The 24,734-nt window shown below is 35.5% G+C and overlaps 1 protein-coding gene across 1 annotated transcript; it reads left to right on the top strand.

The window, feature by feature from the left end:
- Positions 1-88: 88 nt before the first annotated feature.
- On the top strand, positions 89-24,734 carry LOC8258407 (rRNA biogenesis protein RRP5). The gene is made up of 40 exons (XM_015726870.3): positions 89-412; positions 890-1,110; positions 2,919-3,059; positions 3,183-3,353; positions 4,159-4,258; positions 5,357-5,475; positions 5,557-5,679; positions 5,815-5,886; positions 6,056-6,148; positions 6,645-6,758; positions 6,851-6,973; positions 7,709-7,894; positions 8,005-8,079; positions 9,126-9,262; positions 10,664-10,798; positions 11,564-11,709; positions 11,793-11,858; positions 13,083-13,189; positions 13,311-13,391; positions 13,690-13,764; positions 13,840-13,941; positions 14,058-14,226; positions 14,309-14,457; positions 15,682-15,765; positions 15,850-15,950; positions 16,702-16,855; positions 17,075-17,149; positions 17,272-17,413; positions 18,470-19,121; positions 20,280-20,331; positions 21,085-21,230; positions 21,312-21,492; positions 21,919-22,017; positions 22,277-22,656; positions 22,765-22,941; positions 23,189-23,285; positions 23,382-23,537; positions 23,625-23,855; positions 23,944-24,027; positions 24,120-24,734. The coding sequence occupies exons 1-40, from the start codon at positions 232-234 to the stop codon at positions 24,225-24,227; spliced, it is 5,805 nt and encodes a 1,934-aa protein (XP_015582356.1). The 5' UTR covers positions 89-231; the 3' UTR covers positions 24,228-24,734.

Here is a 24,734-nt window from a genome sequence, read left to right as displayed (position 1 = left end):
CCATTAAAATAAGAAAAGAATTGGACTTTGTTTATGAGCCCAATAAAAATTAGAAATTAACCCGACCCGAACTACAAATCTAGGGCTAGAGCTCTCTGTCTAAAACCCTTCAAAACCCTCTGCTCTTCTATATGCTCACAGCAACAAAGAGAAAGGTTGTGAATGGTGTAATAAGCTAAAAAAAATAAAAATTAAGAAGGCAAAGAGCAAAGCTTTTTATTCAATAGTAAAATGGCAGCTCCTTCTAAGAATAAGAAGAAAGGGCCTGATAGGAAATCGAAAGATGCAGGTACTAAATTTAATAAAGCTTCGAAGAAACCGTTTAAAGCTAAGAAGAAAGGCTCAAACGATGCCGTTGCACCTGAAGCTATGGCCTTCCAGCTTGAAGATGATGCTCCTGAATTTCCTAGAGGTTTATTGGTTGACTCACTTTTTAAATGTTCTAAATACTATTGCAATAAAATTAGATTTTGAATATGTTCGTTTTTATCTCTTGTGTTTTGAACTCGATTAAATGAGCTTAATGGAGTTACTTGACTGTCCTTTTCTTTATCGAAAAGAAGAAAATTCTTAAGGCCTTGTTTGGAATGAATCACGTGTTTGCAAAATACTGTCATTTTATTGGAGTTGAAATAATTGAATTCTAGCAACTATTGCCATTCCAAGCATGAGAATGGCTAAAACAAGAAATGAATTGAATTAAATTCTTGCATTTTTAGACTCTGCAAACACTGCAACTAGTAGAAATGAGGGCATTTGAATTTGAAAGTTTTACCTTATTTTTTTTGTTAAAAAAAAGGAAATGGATTCTATTATTAAACATAATGAAGCCTGTTAGTTTACTTATGTGTGGATGGTATTTGTTTTTCTGATTGTTGTGTGTTTTCAGGTGGAGCAAGCTCACTTAGCCGTAGAGAGCGCGAGGAGATTCGTGCAGAAGTTGATGCAGAATTCGAGTCTGAGGAGAGGAGTTTGATGATGATGAAGAAGAAGAATAAAGGGAAGAAACTGCAAAACAAGAGTCATTCTGAAGCTGATGATTTGGGTTCTCTTTTTGGTGATGGGTTAACTGGCAAACTACCTCGATTTGCAAATAACATCACATTTAAGGTGTGGATTTGAATTTAATCTTCCTGCTTTTCCCCCCCTTTTCCCCCCTTTTCTCTTTTGAACTCTTATTTGTTCTTTTTAAGACTTTTGTTTTGGGTTTATGTTCTGGTATAGTATCTGTTATCACAAATTTTCTGGATGCTATTTGGGAATAGAAGGTTAAAGGTTTGTGGTTTATTTCTGTCCTGAACAACTAGATGCAGATTTCTAGCTGTATGCCAAAGTTGAGTTTAGGGTTTAAACTTACAGAACAGGTGATATGTAAATTTAATCCCATAAGGGATAGTGTGAAACATCTATAAAGAATTGAGTTTTATTCAAGCTTACGATTGCAGCAGAAGTATGTCTCTTCATGCTGCTTGCTAATGGGTGATGACGTGGTTTATATTTGATGATACTTGATCAGGGTCAAACAAGAAGCCTGATCAATGTATGTGCTGATAATTCAGTAATCAAAGGGGCAGGGAGTGAAAAAGGATCAAGGTTGAGGTCTTTATGATGAAGTATAGAACAAGAGAGGATCAAAAAGATTACTGGATTCATAGGAAGGTTGAAGTGGTGTTGGTTCATATAAGCCATGAGATGGCAAGGCAAGATAATGTTTGCAACATATTAGTGTAGGAGTTAAAAAAAAAGAAAAGAAACTAGACTTAAGATGACTAATGACTTAGTGTGAACTGATGAAGAGAGACTTAGCAGAATTAGGTCTCTATAAGTGTAGCTCATAAGTGAGTAGAATGTGGAAAAAGAATCCATACAGCTGTGCCCAACTGGATCTGGTTTAAAGTTTGGTAAGGTTGATCAGGATAGGAGTACATATCTGATATAATTGAGCATAGCTTGTGATGTCATCATGAGCAAAATAAAAAATTGGCATGAAGATTTCGCTTTCTTTTATTAGGAATTTGATGCAATGATCAGACTGGTGGATGAATTATATTTTAATGTCTTTTCAAAAGGAGCTAGTTAAAGTACGCAGAAGGGTTGGTTTGTCGGCATTAGTCAATAATATCTCTATTTCACTCATTAATACTTTTAGTTCCCACTTTCGTTGCTGTTTCTTCGCTTTTCTCTTTTGCTTTCGTCATTTGGTGAATATTGGTGGTCCTATTGTGCATAATTTGTATCTGTCGAACAACTGTTGCTGGCTCACACATAATCAAAATAAATACAATAAAAATAAAATGAAGATTATCTGCCATAAGTTAACTTTATTGTGGTAGAAAGTTGTTAGGAAAGGATGATGGGTTCAAGGTTTATGTTCTTGACTAAAGAGGCTGGTGAGAGCTAATGCTCATTTTCTGAACGCTGTTCTTACTTTTGCACTTGTCACTCGATGCAGCTTTTCTATGATTTTCCTTTAGTTATAATGGAACTTATTCATATAAAAATAAGTTCTGATTATTACTATTAGATGATCGCAAGTTTACTCAAGGTGTGTATCTATTAGTTCATGGTTTAGCAGCTGGTAGTCTGGTAATTTGTTGTTTTATCATTTTAATAGGTGAGCATATATTGTTAATTTATTTTGCCTATTAATTTCTCAAGGCTTTTTATGTATCCCTCCTTCATATTTTAGGTGGCCTGTTAAGACAAGGTATTGTTGATTGGAACTCTTTCAAGTTACTTTTATTTTGAGATGCTAACTTCTTATTAAATCAGAAGGGGGCTATATTTTATGTTGAGATTCTTATATGTCTTATGCTTGTCCAAGTTTTCGCTTACGATACTTGTTCATCTTCTGGATATTTCTATTTGAAAACTAGAAATATTTAGCTTTCTAAAACTTTTTCTTAATATGGGCACAGAATATCTCTCCTGGAATGAAGGTTTGGGGAGTCGTTGCTGAAGTAAATGAAAAGGACCTTGTTATTAGTCTTCCTGGGGGCTTACGCGGATTAGCACGTTCTGTTGATGCGCTTGATCCTGTTTTTGGTGATGAAATTGAGGTAGTAAAAGCTTTTACAAAATCACAATTGTTTCTCTGATATATTATCCTTTTATCATTATACTTTCAGTATGTTCTTTTCAATTATTTATTCATGTTTTTCTTTTCATTTTCCTTCCTTCAGGACATTGAAGGTAACCTTCCAAGTATATTCTGCACTGGGCAGTTGGTTTCATGCACTGTGTTGCAGTTAGATGAAGATAAGAAAGATAGTGGGACAAGAAAAATTCGTCTTTCTTTGCGCCTTTCATTGTTGCACAAAGGGTTTTCGCTAGATGCCATTCAGGAAGGGATGGTATGACAGTTAATACAATTAAAATATGCTTTGACTACATTTCTATTTTCTCCTTTACTTGGTTGAACCATGGATGGTATATTTGAGTTGGATGAGGGGATAATAACACGAAGCTGAATTGGACATTTATTGAATAGTGGTTTTTAATAAACTTAAATATAACCCAAAAAAATTGGTATTCTTTGGTGGATGCTTGCTTGATATGTGTTTGATGTTTGGTGTGCTTCCTATAAAGATCCATTATTGATTTCATGTATAAGGATATTAGTATTGCACCTTGTCCAACCTGGCCATTCAATTAGCAATTTATGGAGCCTAGGCGAATATGGGTTAGCAATTAAGGTAGATGCCATGGACTGCTTACTGTATTAGCTAACTAGCATAATCAATGTAATTTAAAGCGGTTCAAATTGTTTATACAACATGATTGATATGCATGAATTTCTTTATTTATATGTATACAAACAGTGTTTTGCATGAATTTCGTTATCACCCTGCTGTTTTTATCATAATTTATCATAATTAGAGTCTTCTTAGCATTTGCTGTGTAGTGTTATCAACTATAGATCTATATGATTAATGGATGCCTCATATGTTGTGGGACATGCATCACATGATTGAACTTTTGTGGTAACTTGGCTGGATTCACTAATACAACTACCATCATTTTACTATTAGAACTATGGAAATAAATTTCTCTGTACATTTGATAGTAATTATCAGAGATATGACATGTTTTTATCTTATTTGTAGTGTAGGCATTCCATAGTTTTTCTTAGTGTCCAGCTGCTATTCTTGATTACAGGTCCTCACTGCATATGTGAAAAGCATAGAAGATCATGGCTACATTCTTCATTTTGGGCTGCCTTCTTTCACGGGTTTTTTGCCAAAGAACAGCCAAGATGGTAAGTATCCACCTTTTGTTTTAGTTTCTCTGGTTAGTGCAATCCTTTGTAGAATTAACATGTAGTAATACCTTCCTGTGTAGTTGGGCTTACCATTTAACCTGACAAAAAAAGTTGAAATTCATTGGAGACAACTTGAAAACATAGGGTTGACCTGCTGCAAGTTCTCAGAAAATTGTTTTCAGTTTTATTTTTATACAAATAAAAAGCAAAGAGGGCCTTTAAGGAGAGAGAGAGCACGGATTTATACAAATCAAAAGCAAAGAGGACCTTTAAGGAATCGGCTCCTAAATAATGTCTTTTATGATTCTTGTGGATAATGGGAGATTGTCCGAATTAGCCGTTATGTTTCCAATCTAGTGTAGTTTTTTCTTTTCTCATTTCTCTCTTGTGGCTATTACATGTTTATGTCAGAAAGTTGTCTTTTACGTCCATTATTGCTTGATGTCCCCATCTCATCTAGTACTCCCGTCATGGTCCCTAGGTCTCATCTTAAAACTAATGTTTCATCTTCTTCTTTTATTGGTTATAAATCTTGCCTGATGAGCAGAGACAATGAATTATCAAGCATTTTTCAGTTGGTTATTTTTGCTTTGCCTTGTGCTCAGCTGCATTCCATTTTTCCTTTATACTCAATTTCCATTCATTACTTCTTAATTAAGTTCTAGGAGAGCAGCTGATCTTGATTCTTGCATTATAGCTGCTTTAACTCTACTTTTTCCTGAAGTTCCTGTGCTAGATAAGCATATTTGAATGTTGGTATATGACATTAAAATTAAAAAGGTCCATATTTATTTAAAATGAGATAGTGAAACTGTCTAATTGCTTCTATACAAATACTGCTATTGTCAATATGCTGATTTGTAACTTGGTTGGGTGGATTTGGTCTCCTGAAGTAGCACACACATAAAAAAAGTGATATTTTGGTCATATGGAATGTTTATATGCTCTATTTGCTTAATGTCAGTATTCCTTCTATATTAATATCACTTAATTGTTAGTCACGGGCCTTGTTCTCTTGTACTTCAAACACTTGCATATTTTACACAGATTTAGGTTCATCTAATTCTTCTTATGAACTCTCTTCTATGGTTGCAGAAAGCAGTTCTGCTGAGGTGAAAACTGGGCAACTCCTGCAAGGAATCGTTAGAAGAGTTGATAAAACTCGTAAAGTTGTTTATCTAAGTTCTGACCCCAGTGCAGTGTCTAAATGTGTGGTATGCAATATGTTTTTCAATCATTTTTGTTTTTTCATAGCCATGGTAGGCGTAATGTTTAAATGTTGACTTCTTATACAGGTGAAGGATCTTAAGGGGATTTCAATTGATCTTCTTGTTCCCGGCATGATGGTCAACGCCCGTGTACAGTCTACCCTTGGAAATGGGATAATGTTATCATTCCTTACATATTTTAGTGGAACTGTAAGTTTGCTGCAATCTTATCATGTCAGCTGACAGTAACAGATTGGTGGAATCTAGATCCAGCCAAGCTGCTGGGCCTTTGATTTTGGCTATTCTTTTACATCAATTCATTTCTTATTTTCATCTCTGTTACAGGTTGATATTTTTCATTTACAAAATACATTTTCTGCATCAAACTGGAGAGATGATTACAACAATAATAAGAAGGTCTATTCCTGGTTATACACTTTAGTTAATCTTTACACCTTTTACTCGGTTGATTCTTACAATATAAATTTACTTAATTGTTGCACTCTTTGATTACACCCAGAAATTAAATTGTTACATATTGCAATGCGGTAATTTTACTAAGTTAGACATCTTTATTTTGCTTTAGGTCAATGCTAGAATATTATTTGTCGATCCTTCAACTAGAGCTGTTGGCCTGACCCTTAATCAACATCTTGTTCACAATCATGCTCCTCCGACGGTAAGTGCATCAGACGTTTATGAAACTCTATGCTTGTGTATTGATATGTTAATCTTTGATACCGAGCTTTTGCATTCTGAGATTTTTCCATGACACTTATTGTTGCACTGTAAAAAATGGGAATTTCTGGTGCTGAGAGTAGGTCGTGTTGTTCAAAGATAAAGATCAACTTGATTTGGGATTGGCTGTATTTGTGATTTCTTAAATTTGTGTTATGGGCTTGATTGGTGATCTTTTGGTTTGTGCATTAGTGCAGGTTTTAAATTTTCAATATGTATGGCAAAACTGAATATTGTCACTTGAGGATTGGGCCTGCAAAATCCTTTGATCATGGCCAATAACTCAGCATGTGTTGTAGCTACTGTTGAGTCATATGCATTTCTTGACTCAGTTGGCTCCTCCACTGATATTATTAGGCTCATGAAAAATTATCTTAGGTTAGCTTGTTAGGCTCTTTGTCTCTCTCTCAAAAGCTCATGGTTGATTTCATTTGCAGCATGTCAAAGTTGGAGATATTTATGACGGTGCAAAAGTAGTCAGGGTAGACAAAAGCATGGGTCTTTTGCTTGAAATCCCTTCTGCTCCAGTGTCAACACCAGCTTACGTTAGCGTATGTGATTTTTGCTCTTTTTTGACAAATTATCTCAAATCAATGAAATCTTTGACTTGGTGTTACTTCATTAAGATTTGTGCTTTTTATAGATATCTGATGCGGCTGACAAAGAGGTGCGGAATCTTGAGAAAAAGTACAAGGAGGGAAGTAAAGTTCGTGTGCGAATTCTTGGATATAGACATTTAGAAGGGCTTGCTACAGGGATTTTGAAGGTTGGTTTTCTACATTAAGTGCTCCTGTATTGTTAAAATTCGTTGCTTTTGAATATTGCTTTGGACCATATATTGCTTTTGAATAAACCGATGTGCTTAAAATCTGAATAAAAATGACCATCTTTATGAACTGGTCGATATACTTCAATGACAACTATTCCACGTGTAAACTGCTACTTATCTTTCCACTTTTTGAATATTTATGCTTCTTGAAGTTTTAACTAATGGTCATTTACCATATAAACTGAACTAGTTAACCTCGTGCTTGGGTGTTAAAATGTCATCTTAACAAAACAGAAGCAATAATCCGTGTCCTTCTATGCCAAGTAAAATGGGGAAGATAAGTGGGGAAATGTCAGGCATAGGAAATAACTATTAGTTCTTAAGAGCTCAAATCAAGTATTGCTTTTATGATCCAAAATCATATTATGTGTTTTCATCTTGTTGTTTTAAATAATGATCATTTACCAAACTGAACTAGTTAATCTCGTGCTTGGGTGTTAATATGCCGTCTTAAGAAAACAGAAGCAATACTGTCTGTCCTTCTATGCCAAGTAAACTGGGGAAGATAATTGGGGAAATGCCAGACATAGGAAAATAACTTCCCCAAAAATGTAAATTTATGCATTATGCTAACTATTAGATCTAAGAGCTCAAATCAAGTGTTGCTTTTATGATCCAAAATCATATTATATGTTTTCATCTTGTTGTTTCACCAGTTTTCATACAATGCAGGCAAGTGCTTTTGAAGGCCCTGTATTTACCCACTCAGACGTCAAGCCTGGGATGGTTGTGAGGGCTAAAATCATTGCTGTTGACAGCTTTGGCGCTATAGTGCAATTTCCTGGTGGCTTGAAGGCACTCTGTCCTCTTCGCCATATGTCTGAATTTGAAATTGCGAAGCCTCGAAAAAAATTTAAGGTATCTTCCTGAAAACTTCTGCATATTGAGATTTACTTCTTTGAAGGATACCAGAATAATAATGTCTAATCTTCTGAAGGTTTTTAAAGCTGACCTGTATTGCTATTCAGGTTGGAGCTGAACTGTTGTTCCGTGTGCTTGGTTGCAAGTCCAAGAGAATAACTGTCACACACAAGAAAACTCTTGTATGTTCTTTCTGGAACTCTATATGAATGATATAGATTTAGATTTTTCATAATCAAGTAGCCCTTCGAAGCATCCGGAAAAAGTATTTATATTCACTGCAATGACTAGCATCTGAAGAATTTTTTTGCACCTTACTTTTGATTCTTGTGTACTTCCATTTTGCATGCTCTGGAACAAGCAATCATGTCCCTATTTTTATCCTGTGTTTGATATTGAACCTGACCCCAGTCTAGAATTCTTGTCAGATTGTCTGACAGATCTATCCAGGCAGGTTAGAAGTATTCCATGTCTTGAAACCGTTTATCATGGATGCATTTCTTTGAATTTGAATTTTGCTATTCAAAGATTTTTACGAGTAGAAGGAACTCAAGGAATGATGAATCAATAGCAGAAAATGAGGATTTTCATCTTCAGCCGAACTCCTTGCCGAAATCTGACTTCCAAATATTTTCACCACTATGTGATTAGTTAAGCCCATACTTGCTATAGAGCTTCAGTATCTTTTTACATCCCCATCTTTCAACTGTACAGAGGTACTTTTCTCATGCAACTATACATGGTCAAAGTCTTACAAAGTGAACAACACTGAGATTGCACTGAAACAATGCTCTCGTTATAGGCCACTGGTTGTTTCAGTGGTAAATATTGAGCTTGCAACCAGGAGCATGTAGGTTTTGAGTACTGTGTAAAGGCCTTTTGTTTTAAAAAGTTAACAGGTAAATTTATAAGCTAATAGTTACTATGTTTTTCTGGGAGTCCTCCCTGTATCTGTCACTCCGTGTGTGTTTTCTATTGTATTCTTGTTACTGCTGAATCATCTTTATCTGTGTCTGTTCTCTTGAGTTTTCCAGTTTCTTAGCTAAAAAATCCTGCAAATAGATGGTGCGCTCTCCAGGTTCTAGTAATTATAGTTCTGGTCAATACCGTTGTAATTTTAAGCAAAATTAATGAGGATTCTGGATGAATTGCTAGTTCCTGCCATATTTTAGACAATTCGTCTAATTACCTTTTTGACATAATAGGTTACTGATTCTTGATTTTACAGGTCAAATCAAAACTCGCAATTCTTAGCTCATATGCTGAAGCAACAGATGGGCTAATAACACATGGTTGGATAACAAAGATTGAGAAGCATGGCTGCTTTGTCCATTTTTATAATGGAGTCCAGGGATTTGCTCCCAGGCTAGTTTCATAACATTCATATCACCTTTTTATAATTTCTTAAACTTGTTTGTTAGAATTGATTCACACTATCCGTCGAACAACAAACATGGTTCAGAAATGTTTAGTGGACATGGTTCTGAAAATATTTGCTAATATTTTTGAAAATCTCGTGTGATAAAAAGAAAATGCATTGGATAAAGTATACTGGAAAGTGTTAGCATTTAAAGAAAGAAACAAAGAAGAAACTGAGGGAGAGAAAGAGACAAAAAAATCTTAGCAGGGTTTTGTTTGGAGTAAGGAATCTCTCTTTTGATGGAAAAAAGAGTGAAGGAAGTAAACTGCCATTTAGCAACATGAGATTTTACATCTTTAGTAATAAGTATATATCAACCCATGAACTATATGATAAAGATATAGTTAAAATTCCCAAACCCTAGCTCAATAAAAAGCTTAGACTAGGATTCCTACTCTGGGACCTAAATGCTTAACATTTGATCTAAGCAATGTTCGGGTAGATAGTATGATGAAGTGCAAGTATGAAAGGAGCCAAGGAATTATTGAAGATTGATTGCAACAAATATCTGAAATTAAAACGTTTGTATCTCAAATCAAGTATCCGGCTTTAAGGACTAGTTCTTGGGATTTCTCATCAAATTTATTTTCTTCTAACAACTACCGTATGATGATTTCAATGATTGGAGTACTCTGCAACTAAAAAAAATTGCATGAAGCTTAGGTGAAAAGAGAACTAACATAAAGGGCTTCTTAAGGGGAAAAAATTTGAAGTTGTTGCAATGGGAGGTATATTACTGCATAATTGATTAATTTAGGAATAGTTGCACAATATATGCATAACTTCTGAGGAAGTAGATTTTTCCGCCCCTTAGTATAAAAAGAGACTATTTGAATTTTCTTTTCCATATTTCCTTTAATATCAAATTATGTGGCACATGTTCTTTCCCAAAAGCTTGTATAGGTCAATGTTTGTTATATGTTTTAACTTTAACTTTTAAATTGTGATTACAGCTCAAGCAAATATTGTTTTTAAAGTTTTCTCTGTGTTTTGGTGCAAGCGTAACGGCTTTAGGTGGATGTGACATTGCTAAGTGATAGTTCTGCATTTGCTCAACATAGGATTAGAGTGAGAATCACATAATTAATCACACTGAAGAATGCTAATTTAAAATTGGTTGTTGATGCTTAATGTTTATTATAGCTGGTTAATGGATGAAAATAACATGAAATGTTCATTATATTATTCAACTCTTTTACTTCTTTGGATCTCTTCTATCTTGCTTATGCCGTTTCCTTTGAATTTAGTGAAATCACCTTGTTGATGTTTCCAATTGTTAAGTTAGATTCCTATTATGGTTCTGATCATTAGATGTTGATGATTAACTTATCTTCATTCTAAATCAGATCTGAGCTTGGAATAGAGCCAGGAAATGATGCAAGTTCTATGTATCATGTTGGGCAAGTTGTCAAATGTAGGGTATTAAGTTCTCTTCCTGCTTCACGCCGAATCAACCTCAGTTTCACAATGAAGCCTACAAGGTTTGCTTTTTTCATGCCTTTATTCAGTGTTAGAAGTTGTATTTATCCCACATTGCTCGGTTACGGGGCACTTATAGTGTATCTAACTGGATTGGGTACCCTCTTCCTTTGAGCTAACTTTTGGGAATGAGTTCTACCAAAGCCCATTTATCATGGTATTAGAGCAGTGTTTATAGAAAGGGGTCTGGAAATTTATTTTTTTTGCTGCCTAATGAAGTAGTCACTGTTTATTTTTTTTTTTGGTCTGCGATGGTGAGTTTGGACCCAGCCTGTTTGCATTTCACGCTAAGTGTGAGGGAGGGTGTTAGAAGTTGTATTTATCCCACATCACTTGAGGGAGGGTGTTAGAAGTTGTATTTATCCCACATCGCTTAGTTACTGGGTTGTTATAGTGTATATAGATTGGGCACCCTCTTCCTTTGAGCTAGCTTTTGGGAATGAGTTCTACCCAGGCCCATTTATCATTTAGCTGTCCTCTGTGTGGTAATATTGTTGTACACTATAGCTGTCTCTACTATATGCCTGAATCTTAATGCAATATCACATAAGCCTTGTATTTGATGGCCTAAAAGGACTATTGAAATGTTCTAATATATTTCTAAGATGGTCCCTTCTGTTCTTAGAATGATGTTACAGATTTGCTTGATAGGCGGTGGTATCTAAATTTTACATTGGTACATTTATTTGCACCTGAAACGAGTAAAAATTTGTGATTTAATGTCTTTCATAAAGCTATAATAGTAATTTAAGGATTTGAAATGATAGGGTCCCTAAAGAAGAAGCTCTGAAATTGGGTAGTGTTGTTGCTGGAGTTGTTGAGAAAGTGACCTCAAATGCTGTAATAGTGTATGTTAATTCCAAAGGTTACACGAGAGGCATAATCTCGACTGAACATTTGGCTGATCGGCATGGTATGGATCTTGGCTTTGTGTGAATTGTATCACTACTGTTTCTTTTTTCTGGAGGTCATTAACTTTAACTTTCCATTGTTCAGAGCAAGCTGCTTTATTTAAGTCAGTCCTGAAGCCTGGATATGAGTTTGATCAACTTCTGGTCTTAGGTATGTTGAATGCTTCTCCATGATTTATTTTTCTTAATGCATTTCATTTTTTTCCATTGGAAGTCTAAATGATTGAGTGACATTTACTTCAAAATGCAACTGCAAAAGAAATAGGAATAAAAGAAGATCTAAGGAACATGTAGGTCCATCTTCTTTCCCACATACAGATCATGATCTAGATTGATAAGTTCATCTTAACCAAACCATTTCTTTTTGATAATTGATTCTGGATGCAATTGTTTTTCTTGGCTATGCTATGGGTCTATGCTTCTGGGGTATGCGAGTGATGGTGCATCTCTTTCTGACCTCCAGCATGACTTGGGAGCTTTAACAGTTTATTTCTTTCTAACTATTTTCACATAGAGGAGAATCTCTTGTCCTTCTTATAGTTATTTTCTTCTCTTCTGGCATTTGTCCATATAAGAGTGGGGTCATAAGCAGATGGGAGTTGACCTTTTAAGATGCAGTTGAAGCATTTGGTATAGGCTTCACACTGTTCACATCTTTAAGCTCAGCGAATAAGCTTGTAAATAGCTCAAAATGTTTTTACCATAACTAATTCTCTCAAAGGAGATGCTCTATTCATTATGTCACAAAAAATTACAACTCGTGTACCATTCACTGTTATGTAAAAACCATTCACTGTTATGTAAAAATTATATTTAACCAAGAGGATTCAGTACCTTAAACTCGTGTTATTATTGAGAAATGGTTTTGTTACTACTAGTTTTCCTCGTCAGTGACAAAACCTAGCTCTGTCTATACTATCAATTTCAGTCCTTTTCTAGCTGCTCCTTCACTTCAGCTAAAGAAGTTGGTGCCAATCAAGAGTTTGCTTTAACTTAATTTGAATTGTTATCATCTTAGAATAAATAAAAATTTGTCCCCTAAATATTTCTGCATATGTTCAGATTACATGTGGCAAAATTCTTCTAAGTGGAAATTTTCTGCCCAAGTAGGTTTATTAGCCAGTCCTTTGTTGATATCTATTCAATTGTTACTCCTTCCATCAGTAGTTTTAGTATTGATAATATGCTATTCCTATAATTCGAATATCATATTGAAATTACTAGATTCTTTTAGTTACTTAAGCTCATGAACAAGCTCAAGCTTGTTTCTAATTTATTAAACCCAAATAAATTTCTGAGGTTCATACTGAACTTGTGTTAGGAGCAAGAATGAATAGTAATTGATTATTTTCAATTTTGCTGATGAATTATATAGATATTGAGAACAACAATTTGGTTCTCTCTGCAAAATATTCTCTTGTCAACTCAGCTCATCAGCTCCCTTCAGATCTCACTGAGATACATCCTCAGTCAATAGTTCATGTGAGTATTGCAATTTACTCTTTGTAAATGTATGTAATAATTGTTAATAAGATTTTCAATATTTCATCCACATTGTTGATTTTACTCCTTTTATGTAAATGAATTTATTTTGGTGGACCAGGGGTACATTTGCAACTTAATTGACACTGGTTGCTTTGTTCGATTTCTTGGGCGTCTGACTGGTTTCTCTCCTAAAAGCAAGGTAAAACTTAATTCTTTGTATGAGGATTTTACATTTCTGAAGAACTATTCAACCTAATGGCTCAAGCTCTTAGGTGAAGGCCCAATAACAGTGTAAACCATATGTTATTGCAATAATATGTTATTGCAATAACAGCCTGCGAAAATGATTAAATGCATGAATTTGTAGTAAGCAAAGTAGCCCCAGAAATTGCAGCAATAAGGTTGTTTGGTGAACTTTGAAAGATGGATTAATGTTTTACTGCTCACAAAAAAGAGATATTATGCCTTCTTAAATTCATCTGATTCCTATGCTGCAGGCAATGGACAACCAAAAAGCTCAGCTTTCAGAAGCCTTTTACATTGGACAATCTGTTCGCAGCAATATCATCGATGTTAGTGAACTAGTGGAGAAGTTTCTCAAATTATGACTTGAGCTTTTAGTGATTACGTGCTGCTTTGATTTCCAGGTAAGCAGCGAAACAAACAGAATAACAGTGTCTTTGAAGCAATCATCCTGTTCATCTACTGATGCATCCTTCCTTCAAGAATACTTTCTTGTGGAGGAGAAGGTAAAATCAAGATCCTTATTGCCTCGTACCTATACATTTAGCAAATTCAAATGCTGTAATGTTATCCTCTTCAGCAGTACTTTTACTTACTGACCCTGCGCTTCTCTCCTCTCCAGGTTGCTGAGCTACAATCTTCAGATTCTAAAGGACCTGACTTGAAGTGGGTTGAAGGATTTAACATTGGTACTGTAGTTGAGGCAAAAGTTGAAGAGTCTAAAGAAGTTGGCATTGTTGTCAGCTTTGATAAATACAATGATGTTTTGGGTTTCATTACACATTATCAACGTAAGTTCATATATATATATGTATATATATAATCAATTATTGTCTTTCAACTGCTAAATCTTATATATTATAATTACTACAGTAGGTGGAACAACAGTAGAAACAGGCTCCACTATTCGAGCTGCAGTTCTTGATGTTGCCAAGACAGAACACCTTGTTGACTTGTCTCTGAAGCCAGAGTTTCTAGATAAATGCACTGATGAGAAGTCTAATAGCCAGACTCATAAGAAGGTTAAGCCTTGCATCTTTTATTTCTTCAATTCTATTTCTAGCCAAAAGAAGAGAGCAAAAGAAACAAATGAAGAACCATTCATATTATAGTCTTGTTTGTATTTAATTTTGATGATGGTGGGAGGTGACTGATGAACTGGGTAGTGTAGAGCCCATTAGTAAGACTTAGGTTTTGTGGGGCTTGGGATCAACCATACCTAAAATAACTAAAAGCAACCATTTGGGTTGTGGTCACTTGTAAGTCCTACTAACAATTTTATACTTAAAAAAATGTCGGATTCTCTAACACTCCCTTCAACTGCAACTGGGACTGGACATCCAGTTTTCACTTGAAATGAATGTCAAACATTCCTCTTGAAATGCAACAGACAGCCAATCCAGTCATTGGAATTGGACATCCAAGATGGGAAACCAAGAAATGTAATTGGATCAGAGCTGGTCTGAGTCTTATTGGGATTCGGTCCAACCATAATTGAAATAACCAAAACTTGCTATTTGTGTGTTTAGCTGTTACCATTAACATTTTTATACTTAAACAATGTTGGATTCTCTAACAGTTTGGTTGGCTTGGAATTTAATAAATGGGTTTGGTAGAACTCATTTCATAGGAAGAGGGTACCAAATCCACATATATACATCATAACAGTGCAGTAACTTAGCGATGTGAGACAAACACAACTTCTAACATTCCTCGTCACGCTCAGCGTGACGTACAAATGCGCTAGGTCCAAATCCATCATCGCAGATGAAAGTCTGGCTCTGATACTATAATAAATGGGTTTGGATAGAACTCATTCCTAAAAGCTAGCTCAAAGGAAGAGGGTACCCAATCCATATTTATACACCACACCATAATAGTTTAGTAACTTAGCAATGTGGCAACTTCTAACAGATTTTCAGGAATAGCAAGCTCAAAGGGAAGTTGGACTTTCCTTGACTAGTCTACTTCCTCAATTTTAAGGAAGTAACTTACTGAGCTAGTGTGGCTTTCCTTTCTTCTGGGAATTTGTTTATTAACCTGGGGGTTTGGGAGTTGGTTGATCAACTTCCCAAGTTTAGGTGAAGTAGAATCAGCGGAAGCAGGTTTGAGCACTACAACAATTTATTTGTTGTTGTCTTGTTCATGATACATCATTTCCTACTTGCCAATAAAAGATCTCAAGCTTTTTGGTTTTTACTTATAATATTTATAAGTGATTTACTTGATTTCGTATTTGATTCCAGAAACGCAAAAGAGAAGTGCTTAAGAACTTGGAGGTGTATCAGTCGGTGACTGCTGTTGTCGAGATTGTGAAGGAGAACTACATGGCAAGTGCCCTTTTTTTTCCCCTCGATGATAGATGCTGCACAAATTCTAATGTATCTTCATGCTCATCTGTTCCCTTGAAACAGGTTCTTTCAATTCCTGAACATAATTACATTATAGGATATGCATCAGTATCAGACTACAACATACAGAAGCTTCCGCAAAAACAATTTCTTAATGGACAAAGGTGGATCCACTTGACGATTAATCTGTTATATATTATCATCTCCTTTCTTTCTTTCTTTTTTCTTTGTAGGGTGTATATTTGAAGTTCTATTATGCTTAATTGTGCATCTACGAATTAGTTAATTTCTGTTTTGTCAAACTGCCAAATGTCATTTATTTAGCTTGGTAGGAACACAGGATATTGGGAAAATAGCCTTTAATCCTGTTTGAGAATTTAAACCAAAGAGCAGGAAATGGAAGATATTTGGTAATCTTTATTTGCTTCAAATGCGTTACCCTAGGTATTCTTTTGTTTCTGCCGGTGGGGGGATGGGATGGTGTGTTAGTAAAGGAATGGACGGTAGTTTAAAGTTTTCTTTTTTCAGTGAGATACCCAAGGTAAATTTAATTTAATTTCTTCTAGATCTAACCTTTTCTGCCATCCCCTTCTCTTTTACGCTTCACTTTTTAAACAAATATGGGAAGGTATTTACTTTACTTAACTTTGCCACTGTAACTTCAATTTCCTGCCATCTCTCCGGGTATCCCTTCTGTTTTCTGTCTAAGTTACCGAACAGACAGTAAAATGTACTCATTGTCTGTAAGATATCTGTAGCTTATTGTCTTTTCTTCAATTTTAATTTTGACTCTGGAAAAAGAAATTTTAAGTTTCTTCAAATTTTTATTGCTTTATCTAGCATTGGCTGTCTGTTTGCATTTCATTGTTCCAGATCAAGTGGGCAGTACAACTTAAATTAGATTGCTTGGTGCAGTGTTGTTGCAACTGTTATGGCATTGCCAAGTTCTTCGACTGCAGGGAGGTTGCTTTTGCTTCTGAAATCAATAAGCGAGATAACTGAGACATCCAGCACAAAGAAGGCAAAAAAGAAGTCTAGCTATAAAATTGGGTCCCTGGTTCAGGCGGAGGTAATAGTTTTTGATATTTACTGAATGTTTTCTTTACATATTTGTGGAAAAAAATTGCAATAGCAATTCTACCATGTAATTCCCAATTCTTTTGTTAATAATTGGTTGGTTGGTATGGTTGAGCTGTGTGATCACGTGTTTTTGTCCATCTAATCATTTGTTGTTTGCATTAATTAACTTCCCGGACTAAGCACACTACATCATGTTATCTCCTTTCAGATTACCGAAAAGAAGCCTCTTGAAATGAGGTTAAAGTTTGGTATTGGTTTCCGTGGGAGGATTCATATAACTGAGGTGAACTTTCTTAAATTAGCTGATATGAATATTGGTCCTTATGCTTTTATATGAACAAGCTCTTATATTGATCCTTCTTGTTTGATACATTTTGTTGTTCATTTTTATTGTGTCATGGACAGGTAAATGATGATTGCTTTCTGGAAGATCCATTTACTAGTTTCAAAATTGGCCAGACAGTGACTGCACGAATTGTTGCTAAGACTAGCAAGGCAGATAAAAACCAGTTGTGGGAGTTGTCTATTAAACCCAAAGTCCTTACAGGTAGAATATGACAGAAGTTTCTTCTTATTTGAACTGCTTGTTATCTTCATTTCTTGTTGCCCTTATGCTAGGTTAGTAAAGTTAGTCAAGTGAGTTTCTTGTTTCTCTTGGCCCTGGTTTGAAATTCTAAAACAATTTGCTGCCACATTCAAAACTTTTTAAATTTTTTTATAAAATGTTGGTTCACGTTCTGGAACCGGTTAATCTGATATTGTCATTGAGAACTAAGTTCCTAAAGCATCTTTCAATATTATTCCAAAATCTGTCAAGAGTAGATGTTCTCTTAGTGACGATCCGATTTGTGCTATCAACAGAGAAGACTTCTTAAACTAATAAAAAAGCAAACCTTCTCTTGTAATTATTCACAAGATTTTCATCATCAATGTATTTCTTAGGCTTGACCATCTGTGGCTGATGGTTTGGTGAAACTTCTCTATCTTTCATTTTTGGCCTTATGCAATTGCCTCTCTTTCCTCTCTAACTAGATATAATATCACTTCCTTCAGTTTTCTATTTTTATGAACCATTTATTTTAACTTGAATCTTTATGCCATTATAGTCTTTTGTTTTTTTTTTTTTTTGCTCACCTGTCTCATGTTAGTCTTGCTGGACTAGCTGACACTATAGAAAATCTCGGTGCAAGTATTCCACTCAACTTAACCTTGGTCCCAAGCTAGGGATTGGCCATATGGTTTATTTTTTTCCATTCCACATGATTTATGGCTATCTAGATCCTCCTGTACCACTTCTCTCCACTCCATGTTAGATTGGCTCTACAGTCTACTCTTCCTTTCTTTACTCTGTCAACTATAATTATGGTCGACCATCCTTAGGCATTTGACGGTCCATGGTCACTTGATCAAACCATCTCAATCCCCATTCTCTCAGCTTGGTGCAAGTATTGATTGCTTCAAATCTACCATTAAATTTATCTATGTAACTTACAGGATATACACTTTTTTTTTTGAAACCTACAGGATATACACTTGAAATATGTTTACATGTTGATTTGTAATCTCAATTCCTTTGGAGATCTGAAGTTCAATTTGAATGCAGATTTCTGGGAGTCAGAGGATAAGCTTATGTCAAAGGAGTTTGAATTTTCATCTGGACATCGTATCACTGGATATGTTTATAAAGTGGATAGTGAATGGGCATGGTTAACAATATCTCGACATTTAAAGGCTCAGCTTTTCATTCTTGACAGTGCATGTGAACCCAGTGAACTTCAAGAATTCCAGAAACGTTTTTTTGTGGGAAAGGCTGTTAGTGGCTATGTCTTAAGTTATAACAAGGAGAAAACATTGTTGCGTTTGGTGCAACGTCCATTATGTGCTGTATCTTGCATACATGTTAATGGTGAAGCTTTGAATAAAAATGATGCCCAAAATGAGGTTCGACGTGACAATGCTGCTGCTTACATTCAGGAAGGAGATATAGTAGGTGGAAAAATTTCCAAAATACTTTCTGGTGTTGGTGGAGTACTTGTGCAAATTGGTCCACATGTGCATGGTAAAGTTCATTATACTGAACTTCAAGAGTCATGGGTGCCTAATCCTTTGGATGGATATCGTGAAGGGCAGTTTGTCAAATGCAAGGTCCTGGAGATCAGTCGTTCAGACAAGGGAACTACTCATATTGATCTGTCATTGCGTTTCTCTTTAGATGGCATGCTTAGTCAGAATTCAAGCGAACTCTCGAAGAATGCGTAAGTCTTAGTGCTTTCTGATTCTCATATCATCTCTCTTTGTTTCCATTGCTTTTGCATTTTTGTGGTGACGAGTCTTGTAGTTGATTGTCTAGGCATAACTGGAAGCAGTACGATAATCTTATATAGTCATCAAGCTGTCCACTCCGTTCTTTGTCAACTTAGAAGTTATAACTAGCTAGTGCTGCGCTGTGCTATGAAAAGCAGTTGGATTATGAAATAAAAGGGCGTTGTTGATATCCATAATTACTATTTACATAATGTAGAAATATTACTGGCACTACCTTCCGATGCAATATGTTTGAATCTCACTAGCTTACTGCTTTAAACTGAAAAGTTTCATGATGCATGACAAGTTTTAAAAAAAAAAATGAAGTTGTAGGAGAAACTCCATAGTAGGACTAACTTAAAGTTGAACCTGTTGCGTACATTGAACTTCACTCATTTGTTATTCAAGTTTCTTAACCTTTAACCTATCGAATACCAACCTACTGCACATGACTAAGGTCTTTAGCTTTTCAATAGCAAATTTTTCCAGTCTTGAAAGTCTTTTAATGCAAATTATTAATATTTTTGAAGGTGTAAATTATTGAAACATGTTAGAAGTTGTATTTATTCCACATTGCTTGGTTACTGGGTTGTTATAGTGTAAATAAGTGGATTTGGTACCCTCTTCCTTTGAGCTAGCTTTTGGGAATGAGTTCTATCCAAACCCATTTATCATGGTATTAGAGCCGGCCTTTTGTCTGCGATGGTGGGTTTGGACGCCCATTTGCTTGTCACGCTAAGCGTGAGGGAGGGTGTTAGAAGTTGTACTTATCCCACATCCCTTTTTTTTTGGGCTGTTATAGTGTATATAAGTGGATTGAGCACCTTCTTCCTTTGAGCTAGCTTTTGGGAATAAGTTCTACCCAAGCCCATTTATCAAAACATATAAACTTATCTCATCATAAATTGTTAATATATTGTTTATCTATCACTGCCAAAAAAGAGGGTCTAAATTTCACATCATCACTTGCTGCTGGAATTCTTATAGCTCTGTGATGTATCTTGCTTCACAGGCTTTCTGATTTTGTTTCCTTTAAAACTTTTTACTCACTTTTTCACTTCTCTTCCTATAATTTGAAGTTATTTTATACTCTATAATGTGATTTTCAGGGATCAGCGTGTGGAAAAGATTGACGATCTTCAACCTAATACTGTTGTACAGGTGCTAGACAATTTATTATTCTCTATATTAAATAATATGGTTGCTTTTAAGGCTTATGTAACATCATAAAATAGAGGTTAACATTTAAATTCTCAACTGCATCATTTGTTAAAGGTTTGAGTATTTGTAGCTTAACAAAGTATAATATTTTTACATGTCAAACAGACATGGGGTTAAAAGAGATATGTCATAGTGCCACATCATTTCTGAGTTTGCATTTTATAGCTTGATTTGCTTTGCACTAAGGAAGATGTTACGAGATGTAAAATCAACCTTAAAGGGCTATATTGTGCCTCATGTGAAACAAACACCTTGTCTGCCTGGCTAAACTGAAAAGTATAGTTGTTGAAAAGCAATGGCATGCTAGTATATGCATCCATGATGTTGCACCTTCCTAAGTACGTGAACTATCTATTTATCCACTAGGCAACTAGTGACCTCTCAGTTTAGACTTTCATAATGTGGTTACCTACTTGGCGTGGCAATGCCACTATGTCAAACTTAAAATAACTCCATGAGCATGTTCAAGTATTATCTTGGAAAAGATATCACGATGTTTTTTAAGGAAATCTAAGCAGGATTTGCACCATCATAATGTTTTTAACATGCATTTCTTCATTGTGTGTATGTGTGTATTATCCGTAACTTATAATAAAAAATTTAGATATTGCCTTTTTGGTTGCATGCATTTATTATTGCTGAAATATTGCTTGTGAAATTTGTATGATTTCCTTTTTCTGTTGAGTCTAACAGGGTTATGTGAAGAATGTGGCACCAAAAGGGTGTTTCATTTTTCTTTCAAGGAAGATTGACGCAAAAATTCTACTCTCAAACTTATCTGATGAATTTGTTGTTAGTCCTGAAGAAGAATTCCCCATTGGGAAACTTGTAACTGGAAGGTTGGTATTCCTATCATCCTATGTCCTTCCCATCCTGAAATGGTGATTTATTGCGCAATGTACTAAGAAAACTGATTCCAGGGTATTATCTGTGGAGCCTTTATCCAAGCGAGTTGAAGTTACTTTGAAGAAAAATGCAAAAAGCACCGGAAAATCTGAACTTAATGATTTGAGTCGTCTAAATGTTGGAGACACAGCTTCAGGCAGGATTAAACGGGTGGAACCATATGGTCTATTTATTGCTATTGACCACACAAACTTGGTAAGAAATGAGTTGTAAAAGGTGTCTTATGTTGGCCAGTAAATGGTTTAAATGGAATGCTAAGGCCAAATTGATTGATATTAGTTGAACGTTTGGAATTAACCCATATATGAAATGTGCTCTTTTGATGAGAGGCAACTGCTAGGCTTTATCCATTTTTCATATTTGCTCCATTGACTGTCCATGGATGAGGATATCTTCCTTGACTTGTATATAGTCACATATATAAAATGGAAGGTTGTGGCTTTATCCTTTTCATATTTGCTCCATTGATTGTTCATGGTTGAGGATATCTTCCTTGAATTGTATGTCTTGTCACATCAATACAATGGAAGTCTTATACATTATGGTTTTCTTATTTTGCCTTTTTCTTACCTTGCATTGCCATCAATATATTCTGACTGTACATGCTATCTCTCGTCCTAGGTTGGACTATGCCATGTGTCAGAGCTTTCAGATGATCATGTTGACAGTGTTGAAACTAAATATAGAGCTGGGGAGAAGGTCACTGCTAGAATTTTGAAGGTATGGATTTTCACGATGTTGGAAACGTTATGTAGTTTATTATTTAAATTAAACTATGGCAGCATCATTAGTTTTATTTTCCATCAGTAGATTGGCAAAAGATCATTTGGAATTTAATCATTATCTGTTCTTTTTCCTTAAAATCCTATAACAATTTGTCACTTTTTTATAAGATGAATATTTTTGCAATCCCAAGTTTTTTATTAGTGGATGCTGACTCTGTAATTGTTTCTAATGTTTGTCAAATTCATTTCTTTAGGTAGATGTAGAAAGACGGCGAATCTCTCTGGGTATCAAAAATTTGGATAATGGAAATGACACTGACATTCTCCCTTCACAAGAAGAGTCTAGTGATGCCATTAGTGAAAATGGTACTACTGATGATGGTGATTCCAAACCACATTACAGCAGTTCACCTGCAATCGAAGGAATGGATATTGAATCTGAAAATGAAGAACATGCAGTTCTTGCACATGCGGAATCAAGAGCATCCATTCCTCCACTTAATGTCACCCTTGATGATGTGGAGCATTCTGATGTGGATGACACGATTAGCCAAACTCAAGAGCAAATTGATAAGACAAAGATCGCAGATGAAAAGGACACGAGACAGGCAAAGAAGAAAGTAAAGGAGGAGAGGTCATCTTACATATTATCTAAATTTTTCTATTCCTCATGTTCGAGGGGTGTTAGTCTAAATTCACTTCGTATCCTCTCTTTTATCTTATTTGGAAAGTCTCTCTGCAGGGAGCAAGAAATTAGAGCTGCGGAAGAAAGGCTGCTGGAAAAGGATATTCCAAGAACTGCTGATGAATTTGAGAAACTGGTTCATGGCTCTCCTAATAATAGTTTTGTTTGGATAAAGTACATGGCTTTCATGCTTGATTTGGCTGATATTGAGAAAGCTCGCTCAATAGCTGAAAGGTACATTTCTTTTAAAATATTGAAAATGCAGATGCTGAATTCTGACCTTTGCCCTTCTGTCGTTCTACTTTGTATGAATAGTTTTTCAAGAGCTATCAGAAATCCTAGGACACCTTTAAAGCTTTTTGTGAAACTATACTTTAGACAGAAAGCAAGGTCATTATGGATATATATTGCAGGAAACTGCAATTTTTGTGCCATGTACTAAGAAGATTTAACTTTCTTGATGGTTTATTCCTTTTTGAAGGGCTCTGAGAACAATAAATTTTCGGGAAGAAAACGAGAAGCTAAACGTCTGGGTGGCCTACTTCAATTTGGAGAATGAATATGGCAATCCCCCAGAGGTAATATTGATCAATGTGAATTCAGGCTGTGACATTTTTTTCATAGCAGGAATAGGAAGTTGAGAAATTTAAGAGTTGCTTTTTCTTTTTCCCCAGGAAGCTGTTAAAAATGTATTTCAAAGAGCATTGCAGTATTGTGATCCCAAGAAGGTTCATTTAGCACTTTTAGGAGTGTATGAAAGGACTGAGCAGCATAAGTTGGCTGATGAACTTCTTGACAGAATGGTCAAGAAGTTCAAAATTTCATGCAAGGTAAATGTATGGTTCTCTTGTACATTCTGTTCAGTTTGTGTTTGACATCATTAAAACTTTAAGGCTTTATGTTCTATGAAATTCTAGATTTGGCTGAGGCGGGTACAGAGACATTTGAAGCAGGAGCAAGATGGGGTTCAGTCTACTGTTAAGCGTGCTCTGTTGAGCCTTCCCCGCCATAAACACATCAAATTCATTTCACAGGCAGCTATCCTTGAATTCAAATGTGGGGTTCCTGATAGAGGGCGGTCCATGTTTGAAGGAATTTTGCGGGAGTACCCAAAGAGAACAGACTTGTGGAGTGTTTATCTTGATCAAGTAAGACCAGTTTGTCACTCTTTTATTTAGTTTGTACTTCTAGTGTTCCACTGTCCGTAATTTACATTGTGGTGACACAACATTATAGGAGATCAGACTTGGAGATGTGGATGTGACTCGTACGCTATTTGAGAGAGCCACTAGTCTGAGCCTCCCTGCTAAAAAGATGCAAGTATGTCGCTCTATACACTCAGTTTTAGGTGAATGTTCTTGTTTTGATTCCACAATCAGGCCTTATGCGCACTTCATTGTACGTTTTTGCAGTTCTTATTCAAGAAATATCTCGAGTATGAGAAGTCTGTTGGTGACGAAGAACAAATTGAGTCGGTGAAAAAGAAGGCAATGGAATATGTTGAGAGTACAATGGCATGATAGCAAGTGATCCTTCTTATTGCTCAGTTTCCAGCTTCACTTGCAACCATAAGTAGACAGCTTTTTGGCCTTGTACAGTCCAAAAGATTCAGTGAATATAGTCCATGTTCTTTCAGAGCAAAATAAAAAAAAGGTGGAACGAACTATATCTAAAGCTTAATTCAGCCTAACATGATGCGGTGCTAACTCAAGGGGCCATCGATGGTTCAGAAGTTTCCTGTGGAGTGCAGATCTGTAGCAACATGGAGATTTCCTGTAGAACACACTAATTTGTAGAACATCCAGATGTAAATGAACATCCATGTCAAGATGAAACGAAAGGTTACTTTATTTTTTGTAGTGTGGTCTTGGCACTCTGCAACAATGTGGAGGAGCATTTGGGATTGAGGGCCCTAATTTTGTCCGTAGGGCTTTTCTTGTACTTTCAGAGAATTAATTATGTAAAAAGTGGAGGGAAACAAAGAAAAAAGAGACATTCTTGTTTTGCTCGTGTTTCCCATTCTTTTA

This window comes from Ricinus communis, chromosome 10 (assembly GCF_019578655.1).
Source record: "Ricinus communis isolate WT05 ecotype wild-type chromosome 10, ASM1957865v1, whole genome shotgun sequence".
NCBI classification, from domain to species: domain Eukaryota; kingdom Viridiplantae; phylum Streptophyta; class Magnoliopsida; order Malpighiales; family Euphorbiaceae; genus Ricinus; species Ricinus communis.
Note: the sequence above shows the minus strand (reverse complement) of the source record. Positions and strands in the feature narration are given on the sequence as shown.